General features: G+C 35.6%; 1 protein-coding gene across 10 annotated transcripts in view; it reads right to left on the reverse strand.

The window, feature by feature from the left end:
• Positions 1–24,855, reverse strand: part of CLOCK (clock circadian regulator) — a 66,669-nt gene that overhangs the window by 13,915 nt on the left and 27,899 nt on the right. For 9 of the 10 annotated variants that reach the window (XM_087735548.1, XM_087735542.1, XM_087735546.1 and 6 more), the window contains 14 exons: positions 23,465–23,574; positions 20,330–20,420; positions 18,545–18,604; positions 17,984–18,132; positions 13,580–13,671; positions 12,007–12,096; positions 10,410–10,530; positions 9,168–9,281; positions 6,440–6,558; positions 2,540–2,622; positions 2,215–2,321; positions 1,422–1,569; positions 1,125–1,200; positions 49–190 (listed from right to left, as the gene is read on the reverse strand). In XM_087735548.1, coding sequence (XP_087591674.1) covers positions 49–190; positions 1,125–1,200; positions 1,422–1,569; positions 2,215–2,321; positions 2,540–2,622; positions 6,440–6,558; positions 9,168–9,281; positions 10,410–10,530; positions 12,007–12,096; positions 13,580–13,671; positions 17,984–18,132; positions 18,545–18,604; positions 20,330–20,376 — 1,348 coding nt within the window. In that variant the 5' untranslated portion in view covers positions 20,377–20,420; positions 23,465–23,574. Of the gene's footprint in view, positions 1–48; positions 191–1,124; positions 1,201–1,421; positions 1,570–2,214; positions 2,322–2,539; positions 2,623–6,439; positions 6,559–9,167; positions 9,282–10,409; positions 10,531–12,006; positions 12,097–13,579; positions 13,672–17,983; positions 18,133–18,544; positions 18,605–20,329; positions 20,421–23,464; positions 23,575–23,962; positions 24,062–24,855 lie in introns of all 10 variants that reach the window. The other variant, XM_087735544.1, reaches the window with a different exon arrangement.

Raw genomic sequence — 24,855 nt, forward strand, 5'->3', positions numbered from 1 at the left:
AAAGCCTTCACTAGGAAGGCAATTATATTTTCAACAGTTGGTGCTTACATGAATGATCTGATACTGCAGTATGTGAGGATTTTCTTGAACTCCTGGAGGAAGCAGAAGGTGTGGGGCTGGTATCAAACCTTTCCAGTGCTTCTTTGAGACTCACTGTGTTTATGTGATTGTCAGACCCAGAGTCCTGACTCTGAAGAGACACACACAAACAATTATTTTATCTGATTCAACACACAACGTACATTTCTGTTAGCAAATATCTAAGACCATGCTGTGTCTAATCAACCCCCTTATACAGGTGACTGTGCAGAAGTAGTGGCCTGCTTGATATCTGTAAGCTCAATTTCCATTTGCAGGTTTTATCCTTGGAAAAGAAAGCAAACCAAAGCCATATAAACCTAGAAACAAAAATGCATGCAGACACAGGCCACAAACTGACTGCTGAGTTGACCCTCCTTCTCTAGCAACTCAATTCACTCTGAACACCTGTGTAAGAGTGAACTGCTTATTCTTTTGAGGAAGGATGAGTTATTTCCACTAGAAGGAGCACTGTCAAATAAAATTTGCTGAACTGCCAAGGGAAAACATTTCTGAACTGCCAGGGGAAAATACAACAGAGCATCTGCACAAGCTGGCTTATCTAAGACTCACTGAGCTTCCAAGGACATTAATTCAAAATGAATTTTGTATACTTCTAAGAAGTGGGACAGAGTCACACAATGGAACAGCTCCTGCTTTCCTCTTGTGAATTCCTTCAAGCCATCTTTGTGTGTTGACCTTGGTTTTTCAGATTATGGGTGCTTCCAGTAAGGGAGAACGTTTATTTATGAATCAAACTCTGCAAGAATCAGATCTTAATAAGGACTTATGGATGTTGCCATGTTATAACTACATGCACATGAACTCCTGAAAAGAGGAGGGTAAGTGTTCAGGGCAGAATACAGTTAAACACACACCCTTCTGAGACTTCTTTGATCATTTTAAATAGTCATATTATTTAGAGATCAAAATAATTACTTTATCTGTAACAGGACAAAATACTTCTTGCTGCTGTGTATTTGCTTATATATCATTTTTGGTATGAAAGAAAGAAGAAGTAAAATAAAATTATTTAAGACACTCACTTTATCTGCTGTTATCTCTGGAAGAGACTCCTCAATACCAAGTTCTCGTCGTCTTTCTGCTCTAACTTCTGCATAACTAGAAGAACAAACCAAATATGACTACTATATTCTTGGATGATTTAAAAAACACACCTCAGAAAACCAAACTCCTCAGAGGTACCTTGCTTCCAAAGTATCCCAGGAAGTTTTCCAATGATTCTTTAAACTGCTACGATTTCTCTACCTCCAAAAATACCAGCAATACAGCTCCCATGCCATTAGAATTTCTCTAATACAGATTTTTAAAAGATAACTTACCTTACAACAGTGTGCGTGCAGACAATAAACTCTGGCCTGGAATTCCACTGGTGATACGTGATATAGTAATGTGTTTGCAGCCAAATCCATTGTTGTCCCTTTGTAAGGAATCTGTAGTAACATGACTTCCCTTTCCCATATTGCATTACTATAAAAGTGAAGAATAGAGTTTACTGTCTTTCCAGTCTGTAAATATTGCAATTACATAATAAACATTATTTCCTAACTTCATATGGCCCAAAACCATGTCCAAATCCAGTACTATGACAATGACTAGGAAAAGGTTTAAAACTGTAGCTTTTTTCCAAAAAAGATTTACACTGCATTTTTCAGAGAACTGTAGAATTCAAACTTCCATTTTTCTGGTTTTTTTTTTTAATATTGTGAAAAATTTGTGTGCAAAAAATTTAAATACAGTTTTGTAAAGAAAACCATAGCTAAACAGAAAGCTTGTTCTATTACATGTTTAAATGATTTTTGTGTTTATTAAACATCACAGAGCCTTTTAAATGCTATTGGAAGAACTGGAGAAGTATTAGTCGTAGTGCTGTGCACTCCAATTTACCACAATGAAAACTCTAAATCATATAACAAAGTTAAATCTGTTTTGTAGTTCTGTATCAAAAGAAAGAAGATGAAGATCAGCAGTGCAATAACGTAAAATGAATGGGAATAAAGACATTTCACTCAAATATATCACAAAATTTCACTACAACATTTGTACAATTGAACAAACTTTAAACCGACATCTATAAAGCAAACTCATTCATTGTAGCAACTTAGTCATACTCACAATGCTCATGACATTTTGCCAGATTATCTAGATCATCCACATGATAATAATCATAGCCTGATGTTCCCAAAACTTCAAATGGAAGGTAACCTATTATCGGAGGTGCCCTAATTAATACAAAAATTAATGTCATTTTATTTTCACACAAAAAAACCCAACCAAAAATTATTTCATTATATAACTTTTCTTGTTTACAGTATGTGCTCTGAAAAAAATTAAACCCAACACAAGCTATGAGTAGTTAATGCTGATTAGTGAACTCTAAATATTATAGCCACCACTGTGATTCAGCTACTATTGCTGCTATACATAGAAGGAATTGCACCTGTGATCCAAGAATAGGAACTTCCATTCTAAGCTATGTCTAGATGTGAACTCTTCATTGGGTTCTTCAACAGTGCACATTTCCTAAAAAGTAAAAAAATAAAAATCTCTCTCAAAACTGCTCTATTCTAATTCATAAGCTCTTTCGAAATTCAGACTTACCTAAAGTTAGTAGATAACTCTACAATAGTTATAATGTTATTTTTAGACAGCTTCATTGGTTTTGCTTGTTTAGATGCATAGTACTGAGGTAGAATCTAATCTCAGCTGTGCCAGGCTGACACTCAGTTGATTTAAATGGAACAACCCCAGCATGAGATTAAACTCAAGCTCAGTATCTACAAACGGTAGTACAAGCAGAAATCAATAGTTCCTGCAGTTATGCTTTTAACTTGTAACAAGCAAAAGAAGAGATGAAACACTCCCACCAGACACTCTGATTACAGTATATGCTTATAATGGGTAAAAACCAACATTAGCAAGATGGTCACACTATTCTGACTTTAGGAATAGGAGTTTTCCTTTTGGTGAATACACAGTACTCTAAATCACTTTGCCCTGATGGCACAGACATGTACTACAAATAACACGCTATTCTTCTGTTTAGAACTCACGAACAGTCAGAGAATGATTGTATTTCCACTGTTACAACAAATCCTCAAGGTATTCTGTACATTGTTTTAAATGTATTCCACTCAGACATATGTGCAATCCGTGAATGTCAGTCAATTTCTATTGCCCCCTTCCAGAGAGGTAAAGATGCCCCACCAAGTACCATGCCTCATGCTGAGACAGTAACGGAGCTAAGTACCCTAAGCCAGTCGGTTCTTTTGCAAACTCCTTTAGTACTGCCTTACAAGAAGAAAGATGGATGATGGAATACATGCATACATACAAATACACCCCTCAAAGAATTACAATAAAATTAGACATCAGTAAATCTTTCTTTTTGGACACCTGCACACATTTGTCACACTTGTAGGAGCTTGCGTTGCCAGGAACACAGTAGAATCTATTGATGATCAGATACCACAACAGTTTCCTAAAGACTACAGTATGGAAGCTGCTGCTGCATTAACATAATATTCACGACAGATGTGCACAGATGAGCATGCTGCTGCTCTCCAAACATCTATAAAATAGTCCTGTGGAAAAATACGGTAGAAGACTACCTGTTGTTCCTACAAAAGGACCACCTTCCTTTTCATTTTTTCACGTTATAATACACAGAGTTTAAGCGGATATTTTGCAGATACTTCTAAGTTTTCTTTCTATGAAAGAAAAAAATTAACATATCTCGGTGATGTTTTTTCCTCACCTTCATTGTAAAATCTCAAGACAATAACCAGAATGTGAGCTATATGATGCAAGTAATGAACAAAATCACTCTGGGCACAAATTTGTGACTCTTGGTGTGACTTCCAGTTAGCAAGACTTAACCTTCAAAACTGAAACTACCCAGAAAACCCAAAGCTCATCTACTTTCCTAAGATTACAGCATTTAATAAGGCACCACTCATAGCAAAGTAAAAGAAATGACAGAGCAAGCATATATCCTTGAGATATACTTTTGATTTGTTGTTTCTTTTAATCTAATTATTTTGGCACAAGTCAAAACAAAAGTAAAAATAACTTAAGTGCAGGCAGTAAAATCACAGTAAAAACACCACTGTTAGAGAGGAGCTGTCAGCAGGTTAGTATCTGATTACTCGATGCATTTATATCAACGATTTACAGATTTCCACTGTAAAATACCCCTGGGCAGAAGCTATCTTGTTCAACAAGGCATCTTGTTGAAGTTGTCAACAACGCATCTAGAAAAGAAATGACTTTCATTTGTAACAAAAAGTATTCTGGTAGAATCCTTTTGGCTGGATTAGTCCTGCTTTCTTGGTAGGATTCAATCATTTACCAGCCAAAATGCAAGACAAATGTTTTAAAGAATGTGTAGAGCCAAACCTTTTCACTGGGGAGCAAAATTTGTGGCACATTTTGTTACAAAAGTGGTGGGGTCATATGCAGAAAATAAAAATGTGAACTTTCAGACATTATTCTCATGAATACCATGGCTTTCTGCAAAAGCACTGTATATCCTTGAGAAATGACATTCTAGGTAAAAAAACCACCAGAACCATATACCATCTGAAATAAAGTGAAAAAGTGGCTGATGAGCAGACGGGTTCTACCTTAAATGAGGCAATCCAGCACTAGAATACACATCTCATTACTGGCTCTGTCACACATCTGTTAGTAAAGTTACTGGAATGGTAAAGTTCTTGACATAACACTTATTTGCTAGAGTCTAGTCAATGCTAGCCTCAATAATAACAGAAGGTATCAAGAGTATAAACGAGTATTGTCAGATTAAAAGTCTTCACCCTAATGTTTGTCTTCTTCACAAGAATATTTCTCAGATGAACAGCACTAGTCGGAAACCTTGAGAGGATCTTAAAATCTCTGTAACATGAAAGCTTCCTTAGGCACTAGGGGCTCAGCAGTTCAGGCAAAGAGGAATGAAAGTTTGGCCAGAGTATAATCTGTAAGGCTTTTGCCCTCAGGAGACTGAGAGACCTGAAAGGTCATAAATGGATGTTCCTCAACTTCCAAATGTCCTGCTCCAGAAGTAGGAAACACAAAAGTTTTACTATAATACACTCTAAACTGTCAGACTTCAAAAGATAAAAATATTTGCAAATACTGCTGGGTTGGTCTTTTTTCCCCAAGTATTTCATGAAGCAAAAATCACACCCGTAACATCTCTGTCAACTGTAGGCATAACAGGAAGAACATTATTTAGACCCATATGGGAAGAAAAGTGTCAGACGAAAGATTTCCATGGCTTCAGGAAAAATAAACAACAAACTCTGGCATGCAGTCTGGAGTCAATTCCTATTCAGCCTGACAGAACTGAAGAAGTTTATATGACTCCTCCACAGGCTCCCTACTATACTTTCAAAGTGCAAAGTACATAGACTATGACTTCAGAAGATACCACCGACAATCTTCAGTTTAAGACACTAGTGCATTCAACTTACATGCAGAATATTTAAATGTACAAAGAGTTCTGCATGACAGACAGCAGCTTAACCATGTGCCATATACATTTCATGGCATTTCTTTACAACTGAATTGTAAGAACAAATGTTTGACAGTAGACTATCTGTACCTTGATTAATATATTTGTAGAAAACATAATCTCAATCACAATCAGACTATCCTATACTGTATCCTAAGTATTTATCTGGATTCATTTTGGTGAGGAACAGGCTTATACTTAGTAAAGTCTATAAATTTCACACACATCCAATTCTAAACTTGTAAAAGTATCTTCACTGTGCATTAGCAGTTAAGCAAAACTTTCTCTTGAAACAACTGAGTTATTGCATAACACACAGTACTGAAACAAAACGGAAGATCTTTATTACCTCAAACCTAACTCTCAGTTGCTGACAAATAATTCAAGCTTTCATTAAGCCCTAAAAGATTTGCTTCTGTGTCAAACTACAGCAAGATCATCAGCCGCATAAAATTCATATCCAAGTGTCAACTAAAATTATGAATTTTTCCAGTGAAAGTGGAATCTCAGTGTTATCTTTCATTGCATTGAAGTTAAACTTGGCCAATTATATTCCTATGGACTTCTAAATTTATTTCTTGCATGTTACTATTTTATATGACTGTTTAGAAATGACACTTACCGTAGCAACTTCATTTGATACTTTGCATAACATTTAACCTATTTGTATGTGAAGTAAGAAACACAGACACTTTCAGTTTCATATAATAAAATGCCTTATGGTTTTCATGAATAGTGTTTAAAATGTTGTGTGCATTCTCTCTGAAGTCTTCTTGTTCAGAGTACATTTAAAAATGATATAAAAGTGATTTCATTTGTACATACCTTGATAAATTGAGGTGTCGCTAATCTAACTGTGGCTACAAAGCAAACTTTGTCTTCATATGAAGGCCGGTGCGATCGCTGAATAGTTCCTTCAAAACCGTTGTGTGCTGAGTTGGAAACTGAGGGAAGATAGATGAGGTCAACACAGATTACAATATAAGCATGGAGGAAAATGGCAGTAATATCACAAGATAAATGTCCCAATATTTATCTAATGTGGTTTGCTTATAACTTAACATGCATTAAGAAAAATGCTACATATAATATATACACATATATGCACAGGAATAGTAGTTATACAGTAGTAATGGGAACACAACCATCAAGTAACTTTCTCAAACAACTAAAATTACAGTTAACATGATATTACCTGGGACAAAGCAGTTTTAAGAAAATAATAACAATTCTAATCCTTCTAAGTAACTACTAAAAATGAGTGGAATACATTTTTTTCAAAAGTATCTTTAAAGTTTCTCTTTTATATTAGCTTTTGCTAACTTTTTCTTTTGAACTCTGAGGTAAGTATTTCTTTTCTAGGCTTCTATCACATTCAAATGACAGAAGCTGAAAACAAAATTGAGTAACAAAATAGTGAAAGGCACAACAATTATGTACGTGGAAGAAGCAGGACATTGAGGTGAGAACAAACAAATTCCAGTTACTGAATCACAGAGATGGAATCATAAGGAAGCAAAGGATAGACTAGACCTCAAAACGGATTAACCTTATCTTTCATTTCCAGCAGATATCAATTTAGTTTATCTTTACTAAGTTCTAATGATGGTGACTCCAAAACACTGCCAGGCTCTTCCAAGCCTAATCGGTTTTAGTTCAACTCTAGATTAGAACTGAAGTTTCTTCATGCAATTTAAGCTTACAGCTCCTTGCTCTTTCCATCAGAAAGAAAACAGGTAACTTCCTTCCTCTTTATCTTATCCCTTCTCTTTTGTTCTTCAGAGTTTATCTTGCCTTGTAAGTTAGATTTTTAAATTTGATTGCTTTCATTGCTCTGCTCTGAACTCTCTTCAACTGCTTTACTCACTCCCAACAAATAGTGTCAAAAACTGGATAAGGACATATGGGTGCTAAGAAGTGCAGTGGGATTATTTCATGTGGTTTAGAATATTTTAGAAAGGTTTTTGCATTTTCACAATTTAGTGATTGGCCACGGTGATTTGGTCGTGTTCAGTTTACATTTCACAGTAACTCCTTTTTCTAAAGGACTGCTATCCAGCTGACTGTAACCTTTTCCCCTGTTCATACAGTTTGTTATTCCTAAATGTAGTAACTTGCACTGGTTCTTAGTCAATTTGCCTGTTTTTTTTTCCCTCAAATAATTTTTTTTCTGAATTTGAGGCTGAATTCTTATCTTGGTTTTAGTGTTGTTGCATCATTTCATGACTGCAAACTATGTTCCATTATTCATAACATTAATGAAAATACTGATCAAATCCAGAAGTAGTGCATTAAAATTCCATTTTCATGGCAAGCACTGGTAACCTTTCCAACCAGTTTCTGCAGCTACTCTCCAGCGATTTCAATTAACATGTGCTTCCCTTACATGTTTGTGAGAACAGAATATGGTAACTGCCAGAAGCATAGTAAAAAAGTCCCACCATTTATTTGCACTTTGTCCTTTTATCCACACAGTGTGTTACTCTTTGGTAGAGGAAACTGAATTGATTTGATGCTATTTCTGTCTGAAAAATCCACAACGGTTGCTACTCAATTCCTTGCTAGCTTCCCGAAGCTCACATATAGTTTAATTATTTGTACTGGAATATTTCCCAATATTGAATTGCAACCGATAGGTCTGCAGTTTCCCAATTCCTTCTCTTTCCAAGACTAGCACCGTATTTGGCCTTTTCAGGCCTGTTTCTTGTCTTTCCTGTAATATTACATACATGCATTTGGCACTAAGACAACCTCTCCCCATTTCATGAAAAATACTGGTATCACATTAAAAAAACATAGGTTTATTTACAAGATACTGTTTCTGATAATGTTTTTGGGGGTGATCTTTATGAAGACCTACTACTGACCACACTTCACAACCCATTTCTCTGGCTTACCAAATAAACATGCCTCTCAAGTAAACTGTCAGCACAGGCTGGCCAAACAGATTAGAGATGTATTACAGAGGAATAATATTAGTACATAACTAATAAAAATAACTTCAATGGAAGAAAGATGGAACTCAGTGCGGAAAACTTTACTGGGCCATCCATTCATCTGAGCGGTAACTCCTGTCAGTGAAAACACAGAACTGAAATGGGGGGGGGGGGGGGGGGGGGGGAGAAAATCTGCATTTTACTTCCCAGCTCACTGCATAATGAGAGCTGCAGGTACTCAGTACCACTGATCTTCAAGTTACTTAGTCACCTGCTTAAGTACAGATTATGCTTAAGTAAATTCAGGCTCTTTATTTTGAAGTGTTTGCTTAAGTTTCTCTTACATGCTTTTAAAAAATGTTTTACAAGTTTTCTTTAATTGAAAGCATTAAGCATAATTACTACATTTTGCATTCAAATGCACAGCCCTGTAATACCCGATAGGCAGTTTTTCTTCTTTTTCATTAAAACAATATAGAAGTGATATAACTGTGCTTCAAGCTCTTCTTTTGAAAGACTGATTTTAGTTCATCATTAAGTTTTGCACAATGGTCCCAAGCCTGTTTAGCTGTGAAGCTGCCTAAGTATTCCACTCTTAGATCACTGCAATTACTTACCGTTATTCAAACACTTGAAATTTCCTATAAATTTCACATATTCATATGTAGGTTGCTCTTTTGGATCTATTGTTCCTCGCAGCATATGGCAACAGAATTCTAGTTGATTTTTTGCTGAGAAAAGAATAAACAAATTAATAGGCTACATGCTTGATGAAGCGCATAGGCAACATGAAATAGAAAGCAGGAATAATTAAGCTGCGTACTTATTGAGACACTGCAAGTGTTGTGATTACAAATGGCTACAGCCTCTGCTTTTAAGCAGTGTAATATTAACTAACTTAAAGAAAAGAAGAACTCCTTTAGAATTTTTGCATGAAGGGCCTGCATGCTAATGACATAGAAACCCCCTGAAAACTAGAGCTATTTTAAAAAAGCATGCAGTTCCAAAACACATTAGGCTGCTATGTTTTTATTCTTGCCACCTGCTACAACTGTCTAAATAGAAGCTATATGAACAAGACGAACATTTCTAATACATGGGAAAGTCACAGAGTGAAATGCAATGCAAGACTGGAAATTTTTCTCTTCCGGGGGGAAAAAAAAACCCACTAAAAAGTGCTTCTGTTCTTCAGGGCTCACCCGTATGTTTCTGCTTAAATAACACTGGAAGAAAAGAACTGATCACATATGATACAAAGCAGATTATTTTTAACACAACTACCATACTGGTTTCGTCTGAGATAGAGTTAATTTTCTTCATAGCAGCTCACAGGGTGCTGTGTTTTGGATTTGTGACTAAAACAGCATTGATAGCACAGGGATGTTTTAGCTATGGCTGAGCAGTGCTTACAGAGCTAAGGCCTTTTCTGCTTCTCCAGTGAGGAGGCTGGGGGTGCACAAGAAGCTGAGAGGGGACACAGCTGGGACAGCTGACCTAAGGGATATCCCATACCATATGACATTGTGCTCAGCAATAAAAGCTGGGGAAAGAAGGAGGAAGGGGGAGACATTTGTGCTTATGGTGTTTGTCTTCCCAAGTAACCGTTACACGTGATGGAGCCCTGCTTTCCTGGAAATGGCTGAACACCTGCCTGCTGATAGGAAGTAGCGAAGTAAATCCTTATTTTCCTTTGCTTGTGCATGCAGATTTTGCTTTACCTATTAAACTGTCTTAATCTCAACCCACGAGTTTTCTCACTTTCACCCTTCTGATTCTTTCCCCATCCCACTGGGAGGAGTGAATGAACAGCTGTGTGGGGCTGAGCTGCCTACTGGGGTTAACCCACAATAACTACTTACATTTTAAGTATTCTGGGGTCAATGAATCACTCTCCAGCAGATGAGAAGACAATATTTTATAAATTTCTGAATGTTCCCCCTCTGGGATAAAATTAAATACACTCTGATCCACAAGATCAGACTGAAAGAAAAAGATTTAATAAGCATTAAACTCATGCAAGACGTACAATGTCACAAAGCCTACTATTTTAATGCAAAACAATTCCACAGTTCAGAAGAACATTACTGACTCAACAAAGCCACCTGCTGGAATACACATGAATATTTTGCAAGAAAAAAATCTCACTTTGATCTATCTTAATTTTGACACTGCGAGCCATTTAATGAAAAACACCATGAACACAGCAGATATACATACACATTAAAGTACAACGGCGCTTGTATTAACCTCCCTGGGATGCAACAATTCCAAGTAAAGGAGCATTTTAGTTAGAAATTACAGGGTGTTATTCTAGGGCACTGTAACGTGTCGGTGGCATCCAATACATTGAAATGATATCTTGGAACAAAAGACAGCCCCTCCCTACATTATAAAGGTTATTATGTTGCCAACAATTATATGCAATTGCAATTGATTTTATGATTACATTTCATAATCAGTTCCACAACTATGTACACAAAACTGGGAACAACAGAGATTAATGCAACAAAATTGAACAACTGAACAGCTGATTATATGCATAAATGCATTTGATTAAGTATTCAGAAAAGAGGGATCATAGAATGTATGTTTAGAATATGTAAATCACACCTAGAAGCAAAGAACAAATGTGCCTCTGAGAACTTGATAAATTTTACTTTTTTTTAAAAAAAAATCACAATTACCTGTACCTTTTTTCAAAATTCTCAGGCTGATATCATGCATACCTTAGGGGAATTTCTGTTTTGCAGAATCATTTCTTAAATATGCCATTCCAAGTTTTACAAAACACTCTTAGCACAGTAAGACAACTAGCCTTTAACAATAAGTTGGCCTTCTCTTCTAGAAAAGAACTCATTGTTTCACTCATCAATCGTTTGCACTTTTGAGTACTAATTTGCTTCATTTCAGAATAACATTATTCAAAGGTGACTTTAAAAACTAGAATGTTAAATTTACCACCAAGATTAAAGATGAGTGAATGTGATAAAACCCAAAGTATATCCTTAGCTTAAAAAGCAGAACCAGCAGGAATGTGTTTCTTATAAGAGATCTTCGGCAAGAAAGGAGTAAAAAACTAGATTAAAAAAATTCCAAGGATATAGCTCTTTAGAAATACTCTTCTGAGTCACATAGAGGCTGTGATAGATGTGAACTCTAAAGGGTCTCCTGCAGTCAACTGTGTTACTTCAGTTATGTTGAAGAGAAACTGATGCTAGCCTGACACTTCATAATTCTGCCTAACAGAGTGCCAACTGCATTCTGTATTTCCAAAGGAAACGTTTAATATAGGAGAGAGACCAGTAGGAAGGAGTTGTGCTGAACAAAAAGCAGAAGCATTAGAACAAAGCATACATCTGTTCTATAATGCCAAAAAGGCTAACGATTAATTAGTACTCATAGCAGAGCACCATCCATAGACAAACGGATATGTTACTCAAAGCAATTTGTACTTACTGGCAAATGTTCAAGTAAGGGAGTTATACTTTCAGACACATATATTATATTTCCATCTGTCATAATTGCTAAAAAAAAACCATCAAGAGCCTGAAATTAAACATAATGGGCAGTTAAATAAAAAGAAACAGAGCATATTAAAAATGTTAAACTATATTCAACATGGAAAATAATTTAGTCCAATTTTATTTTAGTTTATTATAAAAATGAGAATGCCTTTCACTACTAAAACAACTTAGCCTTGCTTTTACAGTACGAGCATTACAATTCCCATCCAGTTCTGTTCTTAAATAATCTGTGGTTTCAGAAGCAAGTCCATATGCAGCTAGCCACTGTTTCCCCCATCTCCCATACTGCCTGCCTGTTATTTTTAATTCCATCATCATTTTAAACATCAGAAAACTCAGAAAAATGAGCTAGAGACAAAAGTAAGAAGAGGTGGAAAAACTAAGAGAACAAGTAAAAGAGGCAGTGAAATCAATGAATTTCGGTATTTATAATCTCAATATTCCCAATCTCAATAAAAGAAACTTGTAGCAAGATTTTATTGAGACTTCAAAACTGTGAGATACAGTTCTGACTGCCTTATCTTCTACTTAACTCAAACTTATTTCCACTGAACATAACACAATTATATTTTAGTTGAACGCTACCAAACACAAAAGCACGACAGAACTGTATTTCTAAACAGGAAATTTTAAAGCTCACAGCTTTGAAAAAAATATCTTGTATCATATTCGAGCTTTACAGTCATTAGTTGTGGACACATGTTCTGTAAGAGGACTTGAGAAACACCAAAAACTGCTACAAAAAAAACTTGAAAAACAGAAGCAACTACTTCACTAACTTGTTGGAAAAAATATGCAAATTCAGCACAGAGGATTTTTGGACAATTTTTTAAGTACAGAAAATCAAACTTTTTACTTTTTAAATCTGTGCCTCAAAGAAAAGGTTTAACTATGGAATGAAAATAAAAAGCACTTGCTCATTTACTTTAATATTTTTCATTTACCTCTTATTAGAAATTGTTTCACTAACAAGACACAAATGACTTACCCTCATTTCCAAGGAAATGATAGCTTATACTGAAAGTTTATTTCTAGTAGTAATCCAACTATTCATGTAATCTTCTTTAGCAAAGTAATGCTCACACACCATTTTTGGAAAGCGTAACAAGCAAAGAAATTAAACACTTTATTGCTCACAAGTTAGATGGATGTGTTGAGCTTTTTTTATAATTAAGATTTTTAATTTATGCATAACAATTCTTTATTTAACTAGCAACTTCCTTATGTTGATAATTTAAAATATCCACTTTACTTTGACAGTAAACATGTTCGTTTGTGAACTTGCTCTGTTATAATGTTTTATGTAATTGAAAATGCAGTTAAAAGAAAAACTGTTTTGCATTACACTGCATATATAGGAATTTTGACACTTTATCTTCATGAAAATGTACAGGTACAATTAAAATATGAAAATAAAAAGTTATGCCATCAAACTGAAAAATTTCATCATGGAATGACTCCCAGTGAGGAAATATTCTACTCCCAGAAAAACAGAAATAATATACCTCTAACATTAACTGTGTGAACTCTTCATTACTAAGGAATGTCGGTTTCCAGTCCTGTCGAATCTCACTGGCATCTGATTGTGCAGTAATTTCTACAATCAAACATATATACAATATAAGGATTCACACTTCCAAAAGCCATTATTTTCCTATTAAGGTACATATACACAGTAGTAAATAGCAGAAGGTTCTCCAGTCTCCTCTGTTGTTCATTCATTACATAGAAATGTTGCTCCTTAAAAAGAAAATCAAATGTCTTCTCCCCTATGTCATGATCTTATTTGTCTTCTCTTTCCTTCCACCAGTTTGTGCTACAGTCCTGCCAGACTTGAAGGTAATGCTGAAGTTAATGACAGTAAGTAATGGATTTTGACAATGGAAAAATACTTTTTCCTCTAAGACTATAATAAAATGTTTTATTGAGAGTGTTGTTTTCAGAGATTTAGAAAGCCAAAATTCCTGATCAGTTTAGGTCATTAAAATGCCTAATCCTCAAGTGTCTTGGCCAATCCTGGTCCTTCTAACCTTTGCACTAAAAATTGTCACTGTCCTTTCTCTTCTTCCCACTCCTTTCTGTAAAGAAATAAGGTTACATTAAAAAAAGAGTAGGTTTTCAACAGAGACTGTTAAGAGCTGTATGATAGACTCCGTTGCAGAATTACTGATTTGTACACAGAGATGAATTTTGAACAGAGATTCCTGTAGGATTTAAGAGAAATATATAGATTAACTTCCCATTCATAGACGAGAGAAACAACATCTGCTAAGCTAAACCAGACCCCAGGTTCTGAAAGCCGATGCTTCCTTATCAACTGCTCACTGAAACAACAAGAAGCAAGCCCATGTAGTTCTTCAGTTTTGATGAGTAACAAGGGCATTGCAGAAGTACTGGTTGTAAGAACAACCTTGAACAAGTAATCGTGAATCAAATATTTAGAAAATCGAAAGAACCAAACCATGTCTTTACGGCTTTTGATTTCTAAAGGACAAGTCTGTACAAAGGCCGTAAGCTAGTTTGTTAGTTCAGATGGCTCAGAGAGCGCTGAAAACCTGGAATTGAGTTAAATATGCAAAGGGCTGGAACAGTTCAGAATTTTGGTTCCCAGACTGAAGGGGGAAAACTTTACGAAAGAGCTTTAGACTTAACTAAAAGAACAGTAAACAACAGCAACGTCATGCAAGAAACTGGCAAGAAGTGGAGAGCTGCAAGGAGAGGGGAAAAAATATCAACAAATAAGATGGACCAGAATTTCCAATGATCAGATCTCACAAAAGACATAAATTGATCAGGCTTTTACTATCTGTTTTGAAATGGTATTGCAAGTGGATAAGTAAGAGTGGGCTGGAGAATAAGGATAACCTAAGTCTAACCCCAAATCTAACTTTTCAGGCAGAACAAATATACTGAACGCTGAGGGGCAAGTCAAAGGACACGGAAATGAAAAGCTCTGCCACTAAAGTAGAGGCAAAATTCAAGGAACTTAATGCATTCAGTCCACAGGACACAGATAATCTCCACTTTAGAACTGGAAAACTCAGATTCATTGGCTCATTCTGGTCTATATAACCATCCTACTTTAGAATTAAAAAAAAAAAAAAAGTCAGTCTGACTTGTGCAGTAGAAAGGATTTATACTAAATAAAAGCTGAAGCTCCTGCCTTTAACAAACCATTCTCAATTATCTTACCACAAGTACAAGCGTTCTTTTACATTTCCCGTAATTAGAACAAGTATGATATTGGAAAACAGAGCCAAAGTAACATGGAAAGAAATTGTTTCACTTAGTAACTTCAGAGAAATGCCTAAAAATTCTGGCAAAAGGTTGCATTCAAAGATAAATGGCACTGAGGTCATGTTCCTGAGGTAGACAGCAGACAGAGGAGCATAACCAAACTTGCACATTAAACTCCAGTCTTTAAATCCTGGATCTGATGCAACTCTGCATCAGCACTGAGCATCCTCAAAAGAAATTGCCAGCTGGGCAAGATCTGTAGTATTTATCTGTGGGTTGTATGAATATCAGTCTACTAGTTGTAATAATAAGCAGCAAAATTCTTCAGTATTTCAGAATTTTCAAAAATTTCTCGTTTACAAATTCAAAGGAAGATGATAGGCAGTATTAGCCAAGGAGAAGCTCTCAGTAACATAATTTTAGTGTGTTTAGCCTGCTGTTTTTTCCCAAAGAGAAGCAGAATCCACACTGGCCCATAACCAGCTCAGATAGCTCATCTGGATCTGCCACCAGAGTACCAAGCCTGGCCAATGTGGAAATGGTCCAGAAAGAACCAGAAGCAACATGGTTAAGGAAAACCTGGTGGCTGAACACAGTAAGATTTTCAACAATAAAGCAGCTAATCAGTGCTGAACAATTTATTTATTGCTATGGTCACTCTGCTTTATTCTAACACATCCAAGCACCTCAGGAGGCAAAATATGCTTCTGACCTTTGCCAGCATTTTGTCCAAAACATTTTAATGTAAACCAGTGCAGAGCAATGATAGTAAGCACTGGCAGCCAGAGCTTTAGAGACCTTAATATGATATGTGCAGTCATACAAAGCTGCACTCTGTCCCACCAAGTGAAGGACAAAAATGCAATGCCCTAAAAGGCACCCGTCTCCAGAGCTGCTTTTTTCCCCTTTATCCTTAAAAAAGAAAAATTAATAATAATTTAAAAAAATAATCTCAGAAAGCACTTTGAAGAAAAAAGCATGACTGGTGCTGCTGGCTGGCTGACACACGTGTTCAGTCTACACTCTATATTTTATGATTGGAATCATCGATACAAGATAAAGTGATTTTGAAACAGAACCAATTTTCACAAAGGCCTTAGACCCTACAGAACTGACTTTTACAGAAAAGGAGCCTTCATATTGCTTTTCTTTTTGTTATGAGACAAATGTGTCTCGGAGAATTAAAACAGCATAATCAATATTTAATTGGCAAAAAAAAACCCCAAACCTATGAATTCTCACACAAATTACTCCCCCCTCACTTTCTATTTTAATTGTTATGTTTACCCTTTTAATGGCACTATTCAGTACACATCTGGTGCTACTTGAACCGTAACACTAATGGAAGAGACATGCTAAAGCATGGAAAAATATTTATCATACCTTAACATACCTTAAATTGACACACATACTGTTGGTAAATACATACCTGTCCATTCACTTAATAGCTTTACTTATTTTATTTTATAACCTTATAGCTGCTTCTTTTGTCTCTACTGCTTTCTAGTTAGTATGCATGCTCAGAAATTACTCAGGGAAATGGGTTAACTAGCAAAAGAGTTCATTTTCTTCAATTTTTAATCTTGTTTTTGGCAGTGTGAACCACAAGGTGCCATATTAAGAAAAAGTGTAGGAGCAGGAACAGGGATTTTTTATATACATAAATATCAAACAGCCATAAATAAGTGTACGCTTGGTGGAAGAATTTTTTCATGACAGAAATAAGGATCTGTAATGAACTTCAGTACAACATATCTGGGTATAACCCACCATCAGCTGATGCTAACAACCAGAGAAACAACACACAGCAAGGATGTTCAAAGACATCGATCGTTTTGACATTTCATATGACGGTTTACAAAACAACAAACACACACTCATTGGCTTATACATCAGTGGGTACGTCTTGAAAATTAGAAAGTTCTGCTGAAAGTATTTATAGATTTTCTGGGTTTTTTTTCCAGCTAAAATGAAATAAAAAAATGCCCCTGCTCCTGGTCTGTATGCCCACTGCATGTCACCCTCTCTCATCAAACAACCTACCCAATAACACTTGCTGAGACCATAATGCCCTATTGCCTTATCATCTTTGTTAAAGCAGCCGGTTGTGCAGATACCTGACATGAAGAGAGGGAGCATTAAGTTCCCTTGGAATAGCTTTTTCAGTGATTTATCTTCCTTTATGTGGAACTTGGAAAGACAAACCAACTGTTCAAACCAGTCTTATCTAAATATCAAAATAAGTACTTCCAGCAAGGACTTCCAGCAAGTACTTTCACTGAAATGGATCAGCAGTTTTCCTGTGAAGCAAAACTTTAACAACTTGCACCTTATGAAGCAACTATATTCTAAAGGTCTCCATCTGTCCAGAACAAAAAACTTCAAAGTTATTTCAAAAATAAATACTTGTCTTTATGAAACAGACTTCTTTGACAACTATGGGACAAAAAAAAATTAGTACTGGCTTTTGCAAAATATTAGCAAAAACATAGTTATATCTCTGCTACCTAAATTATGATCTTAAGAATACCTTTCTTCAGGAGCTCTTTACTATTTTTTGACAATTTCCTTAAAGGAGCTGCAAAATTGTTAATGTTTTATGTACTAAGTGAGCATCGTAACAAAAAAAATTAAGAATTTACAAATTTTTTTTTATTTTTACAAATAATTACCTTTGTGCTTCCGTAAAAAGTCAATGCTCTTCTGCAGTACAGTGGATTTATCCATCTTCCGAGCATTACCTGGAAGCATGGAACCCAGCTCTTTGATAAGGACATTAAACTGATCTCGACGTTTCTTTTCAGACTTGTTTCTAGACACTCTGAAAAACAAAACAGAAAGTGTTTTATAACAAGTATGAAACTTGCTTATAATAAGCTGCATACCACTGCCAGGTTCCTGATGCAAACAGCCCCTTAAGAATTTCTGCTGTGAGAACTGTCACAAAACACCTACTCCATATCCCAGACACCATTTTTGAAGAGTGGCTTCTTTCTTCTCACGGAGGGGTGCAGCTAAGCCTTTGGAATAAAGCACCCTTTTACAAAAATACAAATCATTGAACCACAGTTATAAATACACAACATATCCAAAGAATAACAGTAAAAGAAATGCTGTTGAGTAATATGGTTATTTATAAAAGAATCACATTTTTACTGTTTAGAAATCACCCTAGTAAGTTCAAGTGTACAAGTATAGGACATTTCTTGGCTTTACATAACTTAAGAACTTACCTTTTTGCTTTATCTTTGTCATCTTCTTCCACCAGCCCATCAAAAATGCTTCCATCATTTCTGAAAGAAACAAAAAGAAATAAATGTTGGAGTGTAAAATTTCTCTCTTGTGGAGTCCAATCACAATGAAGGGTGGGGGGCTGGAAGAGCTCATTATTCATCATCTCCATTACATCAAGAAACTGAAGCACTGTTTCACTGTGATGTCTCACAAAGACCAGCATCAACAACCTGAAGCCAAGTCTGTTGTAAGTTCTCCTTATAGGACATTTACTAAAGAGAAAGCAAAATTCCTACATTTCTGACACAACTCAAAGGATTTTCACACTATTTCTAATGAGAACTTACAACCCTATGCAAACACTTCATTGAACACTATTTAATTTTATTTTTCTATCTTCTTCATTATTTGCATTACCTCACCCTTTTGAAAACATGAGCGAGGACATGTATAATTTATTTTTACTTATTGACACTTCTATTCCAATTATTGGAAATATTTGTAGCAAGAAAGTATATTTTTCTTAAATACTGAAGTATTAATAATGGAAGAGGGCCGAGGTATATGTTATACTTCATCTATGTATGTAATTTTATAAATATACAATTAATTTTCAACGTTAAACAGTAACAGCAATTATTCATTATATTTGCTTCCTCACCAAGTATCACATAACTTTTCCTCAGCTTGACAACTGTCCATGTACTACTAAAGACGTATTAGAATATCAAAATGAGAATGTGTTTTCCTTTGAAGATGCCTCACTATACTTCATACAACACCTTTGTTTCATTTCCTTTTGTTTTAAAAGTCAGGTCAAAACTGTTCTTCTGTTTTCCAAAACTGCTGTATAACAGACTTTCACATTGTATTTTTCTAACTTCTTCTGTCTGCTTTCAGTTCATTTAGTGCTATCCACATTGACCTCTGTGTGTCCACCCTTGATTTGTTTATCCTAATGTTTCCTTCCCTTAAGGCAAGTCACCGTCTTTCTAAAAAGCTTATCTCATCTCTCCGATTTATAACTGATAAATTGTTAAGCAATTGTACATTACGATAAGCAATGACGTTAGAAAGTAATCATTTCATACACTACTACATAAACATAAAGCTTTTAAAAGGAGTTCTTATATTTAAAAGACTGAAGTTTCACAAAACTTCACTACAAGAACTGACAAGTCAGACAAGCATTTTAAAAGTTTTACCCTTTGCTTTTATTGCTATTTATTTCAACTGGGTTTAACTTTCTGTAAATTTGATGCAAGTGTCATTTCCTGAAGTCTCAAAAATGGTAACACACAGAATATTAAGGACAGATGTTCACCTAAGCTGCTAAGAAAGTCCAGCTCAAGGAATCAAATAGAAAACATGTCTCAGCTATTACTTTTCCCTTGAAATAGGTTAGCAGGTCACTTTACTATCATCTGCAGCATCACTAATCATTTAAATGTATTTGTTTTCCTTAATTAAATATTGAAGTACTAAATACAAAAAATTCAAGTAAACATTAAAAATCAGCTCAACTTGCACAGATGCTGTTCCGTGGCTGAAAACAAGTAATACATTTTAAGATTCATCTCAAGCAATAAAAAACACTATTTCCGCTGACTACAAAACAACACATCTAACAACTACCAAAATAACTTTGTCAAAAATAGCCAAAAACTTACTCCTCTTATTTTTGCATAAATTAATATTCTCTACATATTAACCATAAGAAAAAGATTATTAAAGATAGCATTGAACAGTAATTCCCCCCAAACTATCAGTATGTATTAACATACCTGTCTGCAATGGAGCTCATTTTATGGGTACTTATGGTAAAAAACATAACATATCACACTTTAGTCTTGTGGTAGACATTTGTACGTTTGCCTATAAGAGAAGAATAAACATCAAAATGTGACTCTGGAAGAAGAAACATGTTCTTCATTAGAGCATACTCAAGTTTTCATTTGCTCTATAAGCTGCTCTTAATCTTCCCCTCTCTTCCAACCTTCTGCTCTGCCCTCCTACCTTCTCTAATGCAGTCTCCATTACCATCATAACCTGGACTTCAATACCTCATTTTACATGACAGAGAGTTTTGTTTTATTAAATGAGAACATATTTTTATTAAATGCCATGATAAATAAGTCTGGACTAACCCAATACAAACCTTTTTCTGACTCTGAATTCAGATACAGCTTTTCATTTTTATTTTAATTTTTATCTAAAAGACTCTCATAATTTTGATGGTTGAACAGATGTAAAATACACTCCTCAGTAGTAATACATTCTATTTAGAAACTGTGCAAACAGAAAGCATTTGGGATATAGTATTTCACTGCTATAATTTATTTCTTACTATATATTTTCCTTGAGCACATTGTTATAATAGACATGTGAAATGATAAGAATAATATACCTATTAGAATGTGATCTCCATACTGTAAGAAAGTTAGTTAACCTGACCATTTCTTAAAGCAGCCATTTATTCATTACCAAGTTTCAGCAGGAAGTTTTTGGTTTTCCAACTGTACGTATGATTTTGAATAAAGAATGTGAATGAAATATTAATAGTGAGAGAAGGAATATAAAATATTTAATTCAACAAGTACCTACATTTAGGTACCCAAAACCTACAAAATTACAGGGGTTACAGAAAAGCTGAAAGTCAAACATAAACCAATACAATTAAACCTTTTTCTTTCATATAGAAGACAGTTGTCAGAGGCTGCTCAAATGGAGCAGCAAGATTGTAACATTGTCAGTGATTAAGGAACAACTGCATGCAGCAAGAAGTTTTATATGAGCTGAACTTGCAGATCTTTGGGAATTTTTATTATGTTACAAACTTAATAGCAAAAAGGCATTGCATTTATTTCAAAGGAGCTGGGTTTAGTCACTTTAGTGACTCATAGTTTCTGAGAAGGAAGGATTTGTTTGTTTCTGAGAGTGCCAAATCCAGTGGAACTTGCAGTGTTAATACCACAAGAAATACGGCAGCAACTCCATGATCCAGACAGTCTGTAAAATGTTCCAGGAAAATCTTATCCCATTTTTTTAATACATGGGGAAACTGAGGAAGAAAGTTTATGTTTCAACCAAACTGCCTGACAGTCTACAACAGCCACATACTATGCAGGTTTGCTTCACAAGACTAGTATTTTTGCCCACAAAGTTTCATAACTTGAGTGCAGCAGGAAAGTAAATGGGAGAGCTGTGCTGCAGCACAATCTTTTTCAAGGTGCATCACAAAGTGTGCGTGTGGTGTTGCCCAAATGGCCCATGAGCCCTCTTACCCACTTCTTCAATTAATATGGCCCAACTTTGTCTTGCCTTTATTCTCCAAAATCTAGTGCTCTGAAGACACACTGGAAGCAAACCATTCCTTCACTCCAGTTCTTCAAAATAACAATTGCACTGACTATACTGACAATTAAATTCCCCAAATTAGTTGGCCAAGTTTTATAAAGTAATGGAGTCGCACTATTTGAAAACCAGTCAGAAATGGCACGAGGAAAGTAAACTATGAAGAAGCGTTTGTTTAAATTTTTGTCAAAAGCACGCAACAACAGACAGCTTGCTCAGCAGTAAAAGCAAACTACCATCACTGGCATGGAATTAAGTTTAAAATGAAGACACCAATTAGAAACTTGTAAGCATTTACCTACATAGTATGCACTAATACAGGTATGCACTAATTACACTTTTAGCCCTGTGTTAATTTTTAAACGAATTTGGTACCTAACATAGGGATTAAGATTGTTCCTTTAATCTGCAAAAGAAAAATATATGTACAGCTAAATACAGAAAACTGTCACCTGTGACACAATTAACATCTTCATTATGCAGAATCAGAATTTAAAAGTGTGCTGGTTTGGGCTGGGATAGAGTTAATTTTCTTCATAGTAGCTCACATGGTGCTGTGTTTTGCATTTGTGATTAAAACAGCATTGGTAGCACAGGGATGTTTTAGCTGTTGCTGAGCAGTGCTTACACAGAGTCAAGGCCTTTTCTGCTCCTCACCCCACCCCACCCCACCAGCGAGTGGGCTGGGGGTGCACAAGAAGTTGGGAAGGGGACACAGCCGGGACAGCTGACGCTAACTAACCAAAGGGATATTCCATCATGCCATATGACATCATGCTCAGCATATAAAGCTGGGGGAAGAAGGAGGAAGCGGAGGACGTTTGGAGTGATGGTGTTTGTCTTCCCAAGTAACCATTACACATGATGGAGCCCTGCTTTCCTGGAGATGGCTGAACACCTGCCTGCCGATGGGAAGCAGTGAGTGAATTCCTCATTTTGCTCTGCTTGCATGCACAGCTTTTGCTTTACTTATTAAACTGTCTTTGTCTCAACCCACAAGTTTTCTCAGTTTTACCCTTCTGATTCTCTCCCTCTTCCCACCAGGGAGGAGTGAGCAAGCAGCTGTGTAGGGCTTAGTTGCTGGCTGGGGTTAAACCACAACAAAAAGTCAATATTTTCACTTTAACAAATCACTCGATTTCTAAAATTCAACAAAATCATTCACTTGTTACAGTATACAGATCCTATGTCAGAACTGGAAACTTAGATTTGGCATCCAAGACAAATAGTTAAAAGAACTTAAAGACTACAGGAAATGTACCTGTAGTGCATTTGTTTCGCACTTTTCAAGTTCTGACCCTTCTGTTTTTGCATCCAAATTTGCAAGATGCTGAACATTCTCAGTGCTTATACATACCAATGGATAAGACTCCAGAGATAATTCCAGTGAAACCAGTCAAGTTTAAAGCAAATACTACAGAAATCAAGGACTATGTCTATTTCTAAGATTCGAATTCAGTTGTGTTCTGGAGAAGAAAAGACACTACTTAACACTGCTACTCAGCCTCCAGCATTGATAATGGAAAGCCATAGGAACCTTATTAATTATAAGAATACAATTTTACCTTTTACACTTTGGGACTTGTTAAAGTATGAGGTTTAGGGATGAAACGTGGTTCCTTTGAAGAGCGATGTGGAGTTAGATGTATCCTCTTCTGCAGAAAACCATTAAATTCTGAACCGTAAAAAAATAAAAAAGGAGAGTTTTAAAACAAATGTGTTTTAAAATGATCACTTATTTGTTTTTTTTAATAAAAGAGAAGTAATCATTCCTACAAGAGTAATTATAAAGACAATATGCTGCTTATTAGAAATATCCCAAGTATTTCTCTATCTGAATTCACCTCGCTTTAAAGCTCTTCTCCTTGATAAGAAGGATATTCTGGCACAATTTCACCTCTGCTTTAAGCTATCACTTTATGCCTATCTTTAATCTTGACGTCATTTTTACTTTCCAATTCGGTATCACCCACACCATCTACATCTTCACTTCCACTAGCTACCTTCAATGTATATCTTTATACCATTATTTAAACACCTTTTCCACTGAAACTATTACTTACAGGCCTCTTCTGGCTTTCTCGGTTATGTCTTCTTCTCTTCAGGTCTCCAAAATTGCCACTCTCAGGACTCCAGAATGTGTAGAATGCTGCTGCTGGCAACTAGCAAAGTTGTCCAGCTGCATTATTGCTACTCCTTCAGATGCAGCCGTTAACCCTTTATTTCAAAACCCACTTCAAAAACACTTTCAAGAATGTATTCCAAACTTACCTCACAAAGGCACTTTTTCCATAAAAAAACTCAGCACCAGTATAAGTTATCACCAACTTCCAGTCTCTTTACACCATTACATTTCATTTATATAGTTTCTTCCCTTGAACCATGCTACTTTCCACATTTTTAAGTTACATGAAATCAGTTTCTTCTCTCATCTTTATCCCATTTCTATCTGCCTTGCTTACTGTTCTTAAAATAAAACGTAATCACTATACAGTGTACTTGTACCACTTCCGAAAAATTTTATTTTAAAGCATATTAAATTCTAAAAAGGAAGTTGGGATCTAAAAACTAAGCTTATGCTACTTTTAAATTCATTAATGGATTTTATGGAAAACATCAAAATTATATCTTATTTGATTAGAAAAGTTAAGTTTCTCCTTCCCCCGCACCTAACAGAGGCTCTTAAGTGGTTAAAATACAGATGCAAATATTAACATAGGAAGTCAAAGCACAGCAGAACAATCTGCCAACAGGAGAAAAACAATTACAGCATGATTCAGTGAAGCCACTCGTTCTTTTCTGGCCAAGTAACCTGCTGGCCCATTGACCTACTTTTTTAGGTGCTTACAGCCTCCTCTCCTATTCTGTTTTGTTCCGTTTGACAAGTGCAAACATTAATAGTGACAAAGAGTCCCATGGAAGTCTAGGTTACAGAGACTGCAACGTGAAACCTGTG

This window comes from Nipponia nippon, unplaced genomic scaffold (genome assembly GCF_047370975.1).
Source record: "Nipponia nippon isolate SJK-2023a ecotype South Korea unplaced genomic scaffold, ASM4737097v1 scaffold_6, whole genome shotgun sequence".
Lineage (NCBI taxonomy): Eukaryota > Metazoa > Chordata > Aves > Pelecaniformes > Threskiornithidae > Nipponia > Nipponia nippon.